The sequence below is a fragment of the Hemitrygon akajei genome, chromosome 32, assembly GCF_048418815.1.
Source record: "Hemitrygon akajei chromosome 32, sHemAka1.3, whole genome shotgun sequence".
Taxonomy (NCBI): domain Eukaryota; kingdom Metazoa; phylum Chordata; class Chondrichthyes; order Myliobatiformes; family Dasyatidae; genus Hemitrygon; species Hemitrygon akajei.
The window spans coordinates 30381705-30394094 of NC_133155.1; the positions used below are offsets into that span (position 1 = coordinate 30381705).

Below are 12390 nucleotides of genomic sequence, written 5' to 3' on the forward strand. Positions count from 1 at the left end.
AAAACTTTAGAAGCACATATTTTAAAATTAATTTAATGACTAGCAACTATGGAAAACTAACTTGAGATAATACTTCGGGTCAGTTTAGATCAGTTATTATTAAATTGTATTTTGAAGCAGGGGTTCCCAACCTGGGGTTCATGGTTCCCTTGCTAACAGTGTAAGAAAGATTGGGAACCCCTGTTTTAAAGAGTGAAATTGACAAGTTATAGAAATTGTCAAAATGCATGACCTAGATTTATTGTAGAAATTTTTAACTGTTGCTCAATTCAAAAAAAAATTTCCACCAATCCAAATATAAATCCACATCAGAGTTACAATTCACATGGTAGAAATAATAAAAACTTTAAAAAAAAACAGCAGATGATAAAAGTCTGAAATAAAAGAGAAAATGCTGGTACCAATCAGCAGGTCAAACAGTATACGTGGAAAAAAAAGTAATATTACAAGTCCTTCGCAGCTGTAAGAAATGTATGTAAGCCTATGATGTCATAATATAAAATTTAACAAAAAGCCTTAAAGGCCTTGAGTGATTTCTAGGCAAATTCAGTAAAATTGTGCACTAATGAAAATTAATTACTACTTATAATACCCCAAGATATAGAAGCAGAACTAGGCCATTTGGCTCATCATGCCAGCTCCCCCATTCCATCATGGCAGATATATTATCCCCCTTGATGACATTCTTCTGCCTTCTCCCTGTGACCTTTGACACTCTTATTAATCAAGAACTTATCAACCACCTGCGCTTTCAATATATTCACTGACTTGGCCTCCGTAGTTGCCTGTGGCAATGAATTCCACAGATTCACATTCCTCATTTCTGTTGTAAAGGGGCATCCATGTATTTTGATCCTAGACGACCCAACTATAGGAAACACTCTCCAGATCCACTTTAATTAAGCCTTTCAATATGTTTTAATATAATCCCCACAGATTTTTCCAAAGTACAGCGTGTACAGCATCAAATGCTCTTCATACATTAATCCTTTAATTCCTGGAATCATTCTCGTGAACATCCTCTGGACCTTCTCCAATGCCAGCACACCCTCACTTAGAAAAGGGGCCCAAGACTACTCACAATATTCCAAGTGCAGTCTGACCAATGCTTTATAAAATGTTAGCAGTAAATCCTTGCTTTTATATTCTAATCCTCTTGAAATTAGTGCTAACTTTGCATTTGTCTTCCTTACCATTGACTTAACTGGCAAATTGGCCTTTAGAGAATCCTGCACATGGACTCTAATGTCCCTTTGCACTTCTGATTTCTGAATTTGCTCCCTATTTATTAAACAGTCTACACCTTTATTCTTTCTAAAAAGTGTATGTCTATACATTTCTATACACTGTTTTCCATCTGCCACTTCTTTGCTCATTCTCCCAATCTGTCTAAGCCCTTCGGCAGACTTTCTGCATCCTCAACACTACCTGCCCCTCCACCTATCACTGTATCAACCACAAACCTGGCCACAAAGCCTTCAATTCCATCATCCAAAATTATTGACATATAATGTGAAAAGTGGTCCCAACACCAACCCCTGCAGAATGCCACTAGTCAATCAGTAAAGGAGACGCCACTGTTGCAATAATGGAAGCTTTCTGTAAAATGATTGTGAAGGCTAATGCTGAATATACCAACTAATAATGCAAGGTAAATTTTAAAAAAATAGCGAACAATGTATAATATAATTGGGGCCAGCATTTACGCTTTTTTTAGTATTAAATTCTCATAAATCGGTTACATTTCAGATTAAGCTGTACCATTTAGCCAGGAATAAAATCTGAATTTACCGGGGGGGGGGGGGGGGGGGGGGTGGTAGGGAGAAGAAAGTAAGTTCCCTTCATTACAAAGCATTTTATAGAAAAAAAATTATTTTTAAGATTCCAGTCCAGATTATGAGTGAGCTTACGGAACTCATCCAAAAGAGAATCACTTGCTGTGGTAATGCCCTCTCTTACCTATACAGTGTGTTAAATGCTTTTTCACAACCCTGTACATCACATTCAAATGGCTTTTCCTTGGTATGGACTCGGACATGGATTCGTAGGCTGTAGGAGGTGAGAAAGGCTTTGCCACAGCCTTGCTGGTTGCAAACAAAAGTGTATTCACCACGGTGAGTCTTCTGATGCGTCCGTAGATTCCCTGCTGTGCTATATGTTCGTGGACAGCCTTCAAATGTACACTGATATCGTTTTACCTGTGGGTGCAAAAAATGTTAATAATGTCAAATTATACACTTTCCATTTGGAATACTCATTCAATACTTTCTTAATATAATTTGGAACCATCATTGGTCAATTCTATAGATGTCCTGAGAAGAAACATTCTAATGTCAACCCACTGAAGCACGTTAAGACTAACATGATATTAAATATCCACAAATATGCAAATAGAGGACAAAAGAAATGCATTGGTATAACCAAATACAGTCTGTCAGTACAAGCCATCTTCAAGTACAACACTAAAAACATTTGAACATGTCCAATTGACATTCATTAGCGTAAATACTATTAGAATGAAAAATATATCCAAACTATCAGAGTAGATCAATTAGAGCATTCAAAATTTTGCTGCCTCTATCCTGTGCCAAGTGCAATAAACTCAGCATTCCTGCCTTTGCTAGTTTAACATTTTCTCCCTGCTGACCATCGGATATAATTATTGCTCCATAAAAACTACAGTAGTGGCTCAACATCTTCCAAATTAAACACACACCCTACAAAGCAGTAAAATCAAACATGAAAGTCAATCACAGTAGTAGAGAACTGAAACTGATGTCTCAACAAATTTTCAAGTGATTAGCTTAAATATGAAGAATGTAGGCTGATATTTATGCATTGAAACAATAACTTTATTCTATATACACCTCGAAAATTATGAACATCTATTTAGCTCTACCAACACTTATTGCTCTCACTATTGAAAACATTTATTGCTTCAAGTTTTCTTTAGTGTCAAATTCATCAGCAGAGAATTCAAATCTGCAACTATGAGCCCACATTTGAGACAAAACACAGTGCTGGTCAGATAGATAATCTGGGATTCAGCTCAAAACTTTGTTAAAATTCTCAGAATTAATAATTTCAGTAGCACCATTTCAACATTAAATTCTATTCCACAACATAATCTAAAAATGGTATTTCAATGCAATTATGGAATTTTAAAAGAGGAGCCCCCTTTCAAATGAGTCATTGAAATTATGAATAATTTGCATGAATTATTGAACACTAGAACAAATGTGTTCAGAGACAGCAGCAAGTTCATCACATCACAAACTAATAAACTTGCCAAAGGAGACCCCCTCAAACACAGAAAACTATTTACAGCACTTTGTTGTACAGACATGGGCAGCAATCTCTGCAATTGTAATGATTACTGACTTAAAATTGCAAGAATAAGTTTGTGAACTTTTTGCAATTACCTGGTTTTCTACATCAATTACATGTAAAATGTGTCTGATCTTCATCTAAGTCACAATAATAGCAAACATAATGTGCCTAAACTAATAACACACAATTGTACTTTTCATGTCTTTGTTGAACAGATTGTTTAATCATTCATAGTCCAGACTGGAAAAAGTATGTGAACTCTTCTATTTAATAACTGGTAGACCCTCCTTTAGCAGCAATAGCCTCCACCAAACATTTCCTAGAGCTGCTGAACAGACTTGTACAATGGCAAGGAGGAATTTTAGACCATTCCTCTATACAAAAGTTTCAGTTCATCAATATTTCTGAGATCCCTTGCATGAACAGCCCTCTTCAAGTCATGCCATAGCATTTCAATTGTTTTATGGTCTGGACTCTGACTTGGCCATTCCAAATCACAAAGTATCATCTTTTTAAACAATTCTGTTGTTGATTTACTCTTGCATTTCAGATCATTGTCTTGTTACACCATTGAACTATTAAGTTTCAGGTGACGGACTGCTATTCTGACATTCTGTAAAATTTTGATACCATTTTGAATTTATTGTTTCCTCAATGATTGCAAGCTGTTCAGACCCTGAGGCAACATAGCAGCCCCAAACCCTGATGCTGTTTTCACCATGCTTTACAGTTGGGATGAGGTTTGAGTGTTGGTGTGCAGTGCCTTTTTTTAAAAAAACCTTCAAACATAGAGGTGTGCACTTCTGCCAAAACAATTCACTTTTGTTTCTTCTGTCCATAGAACACTGCCCCAGAAGTGTTGCGGAATATCCAAGAGGTCTTTTGCACACTTGAGATGTATAGCAATGTTTGGTTGGAAAGCAGTGGTTTCCTCCTTGGTGACCTTCCATGAACACCATTCTTGTACTGTGCTTTTCTTACAAAGGACACATAACAGAGATTCTGGAGATTTCTGCAGGTCTTTTGCTGGTACCCTTGGTTTCTTCTTCCACCTCCTTCAGCATTGCACATTGTGCTTTGTTTTTGGTGTGATCTTTGCAGAATGATCAACACTCGGGTCTTTAGAAATGATTTTGTAGCCTTCTCCAGCTTCAGGCATGTCTACAGTTCTTCTTCTAAGGTCCTCTGAAAGTTGTTTTGATTGAGGCATGGTACATGTAAACAGTTCTTTCTTGAGAAGGGCAAGCACTGTCAGTAACCTGACTTTGTGTGTCTTTTTTAAAGTAGGGAAGGAACCTCTACAACCCACACCTCAAATATCAACTCTTTGAATGAAACACCTGACTCCAAAGTTTTTGTAGAACATATTACCCCAGAGGTTCACATACTTGTTTGAACCTAGATTATGATTGTTTAAATAGTGTACTCGGTATTGACAAGTAGTACTATTGTTTGTGTGCTATTAGTTTAGATCATATATGTCAAACTCAAGGCCCGCGGGCCAAATCCGGCCCGCGGTGGAATTATCTTTGGCCCACGAGATAATATCTAATTACTATTAAAGCTGGCCCCAGTAATCGAAGCACCTATGGCGTATGATATGGCTAATGCTGAGTTTATTCAGGTACCAGGTTTTCAGGGTTTTTAGTGTTTATTCCGCAGTCTTGCTCGGCAGTCTTCTTCATAAGAAACGGAATTTGTAAAGTGAAACACTTTGTAGTTATAGCAGAGACTGAGACACATGAGAGCAGGCTGAAAAAACAGAGGCAACGAAAGCTGCGTTCGCACGCGTCCGACTGATCCGGCCCGCACGAAGCTGCATTTTGCTCAATCCGGCCCGTGACCTAAAATGAGTTTGACACCCCTGGTTTAGACAGATTGTGTTTATGTATTATTGAGACTTAGACGAAGATGAAATCAGATTTTATAAGTAATTAATGCAGAAAACCAGGTAATTGCAAAGGGTTCATTCACAAACTTTTTCTTGTAACTGTATACCATAGCATTTGGGACAACGTGAACAACTTCTCTAACTTGGGAAGATTATCACAACTTATTCTTCTATTTTAAAAACTAGTGCTCAAGTTCATTCCATTAGCTGAGGAAGGTAACTAGAAGGTTAGTTTGTTTCAAAAATTCCACCACAGATTCCTTCCATAACCATCAGGAAGTTGAGGCATTCTGTGCAACATGCAGAAGTCCAAGCTTAAGAGGCAATTGGCAGCGATTTCCCATATGCATTTGAAGTCAGGTGACAGAGTAGCAACTTCCTGCAATTCAGCTACCATGAAAGAATTTGCCTGTAGGATGTACACTGAACCAATGCTGTGACTGGTTCTACTTCTGTGGATCCTGATCTTTTTTGTAGATCACAAAACCTGCCAGGGCAGGTGGCAGCTCTACTGATTTTATAATGGTTAAATATAATGGTGTTTCTTTGTTGTGTTTTTGTATTCATTAAGTAGTGAGATTAATTTAGAATAGCCTTTAAATGACTGTAAATGTTTATTAATGTCCGAAACTTTGGGCACACACGGTAGCATAGTGGTTAGCACATTGCTTTACGGTACTGGTTCAATTCCTGCCACTGCCTGTAAGGAGTTTGTATGTTCTCCCTGTCACCATGTAGGTTTCTTTCCACAGTCCAGAGATGTACTGGTTGGTAAGTTAATTGGTCATTGTAAACTGCCCCGTGATTAGGCTAGGATTAAATTGGGGGATTGTTGAGTGGAATGGCTCAAAGGGCTGGATGGGCCTGCTCCACACTGTGTCTCAATTTAAAAAAAACATGAAGCCTGATTCAGCCATTTGCCAAGACATGAGTGGCTAGAGCTTATGTAGTTTCAGCTGTATGATGCAATTGACAATTGGAAGGCTTTTTTTATGAAGGACGTTGAAAAGATTCACAATAATACTAATAGAACTGATGGGCTCTAATGACGAGGATGAGCTGGCTGGGCTGGAACTTTTATTCCCTGGAGCTCAGGAGGCTAAAAGATGACTTTATAGAGGTATATAAAATAATGAGGTGTGTAAATAAGATCCTTTTCCCAGGGTCGGGGAGTCTAAATTTACAAGACTTAGATTTAAGGTGAGAGGGAAAAAATTTAGAAAGGATCCTCAGGTGGTGGGCATATGAAACAAGCTGCCAGAGGAAGCTGTGTAGGCTCAGAGAGGTATCTTGGTCCACAGAGACAAGCTGTTTCTATGCTGTTAAACTCTATGATCACATTGGTACCAGGTTTGAGGAAGTTAGCAGATTCATTCTAAATGCCAACCCACAGGTGGAAGCAAGCACACATTAATCCCCTTTTCCAGTAAATTACTACAAGAGTTAGTTTCTATATTTTCAGTTAATGGGTATAAGAACAACAAAATTGTTTATTGATGTTGGGGCTGGTTTAATTTGAACTTTTGCCCTGGGTTTGGTTGGAAAATAAGACAGTATTCACAATAATATTAAACCTTAATATGTAGGGATTGAATGTTGAGAATTTTCTAAAATATCAGCAATGTAATACATCAAATACAAAGGTAATCTGGAAATGAACAAGAAAGGGAACTAAAGTAATAAATGAAGAACATGTCCAGAATCAATGATGTGCGCAAGACACTGAAACATATTAATTCTTGATCTTAATCAAAGGAAAAAATATTTAAAACATGGCATCAAAGGAACCATTTTAGTCATTCATTACATTTTTGAAATTTATTTTAAAATTTCAGATGAAAATATTTTTCTGAGGAGAAGCAACACAAAATATTGAAAGAACTCAGGCTAGACAGCATCTACAGAGATAAGAGAACAGTCAACATTTCAGACTGAGACCCTTCTTCAGGATTGGAAAGGAAGGAGGAAGATGATAGAATTAAAAGGTGGGTGTAGGGGACGGAAGATAGCTAGAAAGTAATAGATGAAGCCAGTTGTGTAGGAAAGGTAAAGGGGTAGAGAGGAAGCAATCTGATAGGAGAGGAGAGAGACCATAGCAGAAAGAAAGGAGGAGGGGCACCTGGAGGAGGTGATAGGAAGGTGTGAAAAGGTACGGGGCCAGAGTGGGGAATAGAAGAGGAGGAAGGAATAATTTTTTTAACCAGAAGGAGAAATCAATATTCTTGCATTCATGTTGAAGGCTACCCAGACAGAATATAAGATGCTGCTCCTCCAGCACGAGGGTGGTCTCATTGTGGCACAAGAGGAGGCCATGGACAGACATATTGGAATAAGAATTGGTTTGGCCACTAGGAAGTTCTGCTTTTGGCAAAAGGAGCGGAGGTGCTCAATGAAGCTGTCCCCCAGTTTATGAGGAAGCTGCATCAGAAGCACCAGACACAATAGGTAATCCCAGCAGATTCACAGTAAAGTGTTGCCCCACTTGGAAAGTCTGTCTGGAGCCCTGAATGGAGGTGAAAAGACAGGGATAGCACTTTGGCTGTTTGTAGGGTTAAGTGCTCAGAGGGAGATTAATGGGGAGTGATGAATGGACAAGGGAATCATCGAGGGAGTGATCCCTGTGAAAAGCAGGTGTGGTAAGGTAAAGATGTGTTTGGTGGTAGGATCTCTTTGGAGACGGCATAAGTTGTAGAGAATAATGTGTTGGATGTGGAGACTCATGGTCTGTCAAAGAGGCGGGAAGGTGTGGTGAGTGAGGATATTTGGGAAATTGGAGGATATGCAGGTGAGGGCAGCATCAATGGTTGGGGAAGGGAAACTCCATTATTTGAAGAAGGAAGACATCTCTGATATCCTGGAAAGGAAAGCGGCATCCTGGGAACAGATGCAGCAGAGACGAAGGAACTAAGAAAAGGGAATGGCATTTTTACAGGACACAGAGCGTGAAGAGGTAGTCATGGTAATTAGTAATTTATAAAAGATGTGAGTCAACAGTGTCTCCAGAGATGGAGACAGAGAGATTCAGAAAGGGGATTTCCAACATCTGCAGTATTTCTCATGTTTATAATCTGTGGGGAAGTTGTTTTGCTGCAGTAGTATTCAATACTTAGACAAGATACTAAAATAACATTATAGAGACTGTGTGTTAAACACTTTACTAAAATAATTCTTCTTACTACTCCAATGCAACCTATTTTAACACTTCTCAATTACAAGACTGTGATGCTTGTTTGGCAAAATTCACATAAATAGTAAATACTAAGCCACTAGTTTCTCTGCTAACTCAAAGACAATCAACAGTCTCACCAAAAGTTTCTGCACCCAAAGAGATCCAAGCACAAAAATCTATGCTCCTATTTCAATGCAGTATGCAGGGAATTTTGAACCACTGAAGATGATGTCTTTTAGTTGTCAAACATGTCTGCTTTTCAACAGAGATAAAAAGACATTCCAAATCACTACTCAGGAAAAGAGAAGGAAATCTATTTTCTATATCAATTATTACTCAAAGAAAAACATTCAAACAATTATCTATTCACTAAAAGGTAAAAAATGTTAAAAACTAAAATAAAGATAAAAAAAAGTTGGAAGTACTTAAAAGCTCAAAAGCCTCTATAGAAAGACGTAGAACAAATGCTTCTCACTTTTGCAATTTCACGTCAACAGATACCAAGCTAAATTGCCCATAATAACTTTTCTTCATTTATTTGAATCAATTAAGAAAGTTATATGATAAGCCAATTTTCCATTCAAAAGGAAAAGCCCTCTCCACACCCTAGCAAAATCAGTTAGGATGACCACAGTTAGCGGTCAACATTTCTGATCTTTTAAAACTTTGTAGTAATAACCTCTAGTTTTGGAAGCATATCACACTTTAGTGACATAATATTTTACATGAAATTACATTATAATTGTTAATTATACTAAGTTGCATTTTCAAAATTCACCTAGTTTTTATCAGACCGTGAACTTGTTATCCTCATTGCTGACTCTTTCATCAAGTCAAACTCAAATGCTAATTCTAGCTTTCCTTTTCTCTCTCCCCCCACATCTGCTACCTGACTTGCTGAGTCTGCAGAGTGAGAGATCACGGCCACTCCATTGTGGACTTTACATACCAGGTTTAAAAAGTGACTGGGGCCTGTCAAGACCTGTCTGCGGAATGGGAGATTACTTGGGTTATTAGTAACTTAGCAAGGGCCAATAAAAAGAAGTGAGGTGTAAGTGGAGCAGCTATTGTTGGAGTTGGCCAGTGTTAGAATGATCAAGCTTTGGCTCAACAGGGTTGGGCAGGAACAGGCACAGGGTAGAGCTTGAGAAATTAAGGTATAACAAGTGTAGGGACGGTGGAATGCTCCTCCTGTGGGATTTCAGAGTACCTGACAGTCTCCCTGATGACCACACCTACAGTAAGTACACCCAGATGCAGCTCCGGACTGACAAGGTCAAGGAATTGTAGCTGGAGCTGGATGTACTCAAGATAATCAGAGGCTGAAAACATCATAGATGAGACTTTTACTGAGGTGGTCACACCCAGAATGCAGGCTTCAGATAGCAGATAGGTGACCACAGGATGAATAAATTAAGCAAGCCATCAATGCAGTGTCCCCTTATAGCCATTTCCCTTAGCAACGATTATATCTCTTTGGATAATGCTGAGGTGGGGGGCGGAGGAGTAGGATGACCTATCAGGGCACAGCAGCAGTGGCAGTGGTATCTTGGCGGCTCTAAGGTTCAGCGGGGAAGGGAGAAGTCAAACAAAAATAGTAAGAGGAGACTATAGTTAGAAGGTCGGATGTGAAGTTCTGTGGCTGCATAAAATACACCAGGATGCCATCCCAGGTGCTAGGGTTCAGGATGTTTCAGAGCAGCTGCAGAGGATTCTCAAGAGGGAGGTTGTGGAGCACACTGGCACTAATGACATAGGTACAAAGAGGGAAGAGATCCTGTGCAGTGAGTATAGGGAGTTATGGAAGTAGCTGAAGAGCAGTTTCTGCAAGGCAGTAAAATTAACATGCATACTTATATTTGTCTGTGTGTGTCTCTCTGTGTCTGTGCCTGTGTGTATGTATAAGACTTTTGCACAGTACTGTAAGTACTTGGATATAAAAAATACTTTGAACATTGAAGTTTTCTGTGGTTGAGTCTACTTGGGAAAGGCAAACTCATTAAGTATTTTCATCCATCTTCACTGTGGAAGACACCAGCTGTATGCTGGAGAACTGAAAAATGACATATGTCACACCACTCTTTAAGGGAAGGAAGCAGGAGGAAAATATAGGCTAGTTAGCCTTACCAGTAGTTGGTGAGATGTTGATGTGTATTATTAAGAATAAGGTTTTGGAGTACTTCGAGGCCAAAGACAGCATGATTACCTTAAGGGGAAATCTTGCCTGACAAATCTGTTGGAGGAAATGAAAAGCAGGATAGACAAAGGAGAGTCAGTGGATGTTGTTTACTTAGGTGTTCAGAAGGCCTTTGACAAGTTGCCACACATGAGGCTCCTTAACAAGTTAAGAACCCATGATATTACAGGAATGATATTAGCATGGATAAAAGAATGCTGTCAGGAGATAAAGAGTGGGGACAAACGGGGCCTATTCTGCTTGGTTGCCAGCAACTAGTGGTGTTCCACAGGCATTGGTATTGGGACCACCTCCTTTCACATGTCAATGGTTTGGATGACAGAATTGATGGCTTACAGCCAAGTTTGCAGATAATACGAAGATAGGTGGAAGGGCAGGTGGTGTTGAGGAGGTAGAGAGTCAGTAGAAGGACTTAAATAGATTAGGAGACTGGGCAAAAAAGTGGCACATGGAATACAATGTAGGGGGATGTATAGTCATGCACTTTAGAAAGAATAAAGGCAAAGACTATTTTTTTTTTAAATGTAGAGTAAATTCAAAAATTAGAGGTGCAAAGGGAACTAGGAGTTCTTGTGCAGGATTCCCTAAAGAAAAACTTGCACATTCAGTCGGTGGTAAGGAAGTCAAATGCAATGTTAGCATTCATTTCAAGAGGACAACAATACAAGAGGAAGGACGTTATACTGATGCTTTATAAGGCATTGGTCAGACCATATTTGAGTATTGTGAGCAATTTTGGGCCCCTCATCTAAGAACAGATGTGCTGGCATTGGAGAGAAGGTCCACAACAATGATCCCCAGAAGAAAGGATTAATGTATGAGGAGTGTTTGATGGCTCTGGGCCTGTTCTCACTAGAGTTAAGAAGGGTCGAGGATCTCATTGAATGTTATCGAATATTGAAAAGCCTTGATAGAGTGGATGTGGAGAGGATATTTTCTGTAGTAGGTGAGTCTAAAACCAGAGGGAACAGCTTCAGAATAGAAGGGTGTCCTTTTAGAACAGAGATGAGGAGAAGTTTCTTTAGGTTGAGGGTGGTGAATCTGTGGAAATCATTGCCATGGACAGCTGTGGAGGCCACGACAATTAGTATATTTAAATCAGAGGTCGACAGGTTTTTGATTAGTTGGGGCATTAAAGGTTACAGGGAGAAGTCAGGAGAATAGGGTTGAGAGGGATAATAAATCAGCCATGATGGAATGGCAGAGCACTTGATGGTCTGAATGGCCTAATTCTGCTCCTATGTCTTAAGGTACCTCTAGCATTATTTAATTTCAAATTTTAAGATCTTTAGTATTTTGCTTTTACTTCCTTCTTTGTCTAATACAATTACTGATGCAAAATACTCTGTGTCAACCATTTCTTATTTTAAAATACCAGTCATCAGTTTACAATGTGCCTATACAGCTACCAATCAAATGTCTATTCCAAATATTAATTAGTAAACACTGAGTACTCCTTATTGGAAATGCTTGGGGCTTTAAGTATTTTGGATTTTTTTGGGATATTAGTATATACATTATGACATAGCTTGAGATTGCCATCATTTCCAATTCTGATTTTATGTGTTAACAGTAAGCAGTCTTTGTCTTACACTTGTTAATCACAAATAAGTACTTAACAGTACAATTTTTTTTTATATACCATTAATATAATGAAATTATAATATAACAAAAGCAGCACAGAAACATTGGGTGCATACCTGAATCAGCTGCTGAACAACAAACAACGGTAGGCTTTCAGTCTCCACCTACGATGCTGTGTTTTGATTAAAAGGTTACTGTACACTGTTTTCGTATTTTACT

The 12390-nt window shown here is 38.7% G+C and overlaps 1 protein-coding gene across 4 annotated transcripts in view; it reads right to left on the minus strand.

Annotated features, from left to right (window-relative positions):
* The window catches only part of mtf1 (metal-regulatory transcription factor 1), a 96140-nt gene that overhangs the window by 45555 nt on the left and 38195 nt on the right, over positions 1-12390 (minus strand). For all 4 annotated transcript variants that reach the window (XM_073034478.1, XM_073034477.1, XM_073034475.1 and 1 more), the window contains exon 3: positions 1960-2198. In XM_073034478.1, coding sequence (XP_072890579.1) covers positions 1960-2198 — 239 coding nt within the window. The remainder of the gene's footprint in view (positions 1-1959; positions 2199-12390) is intronic.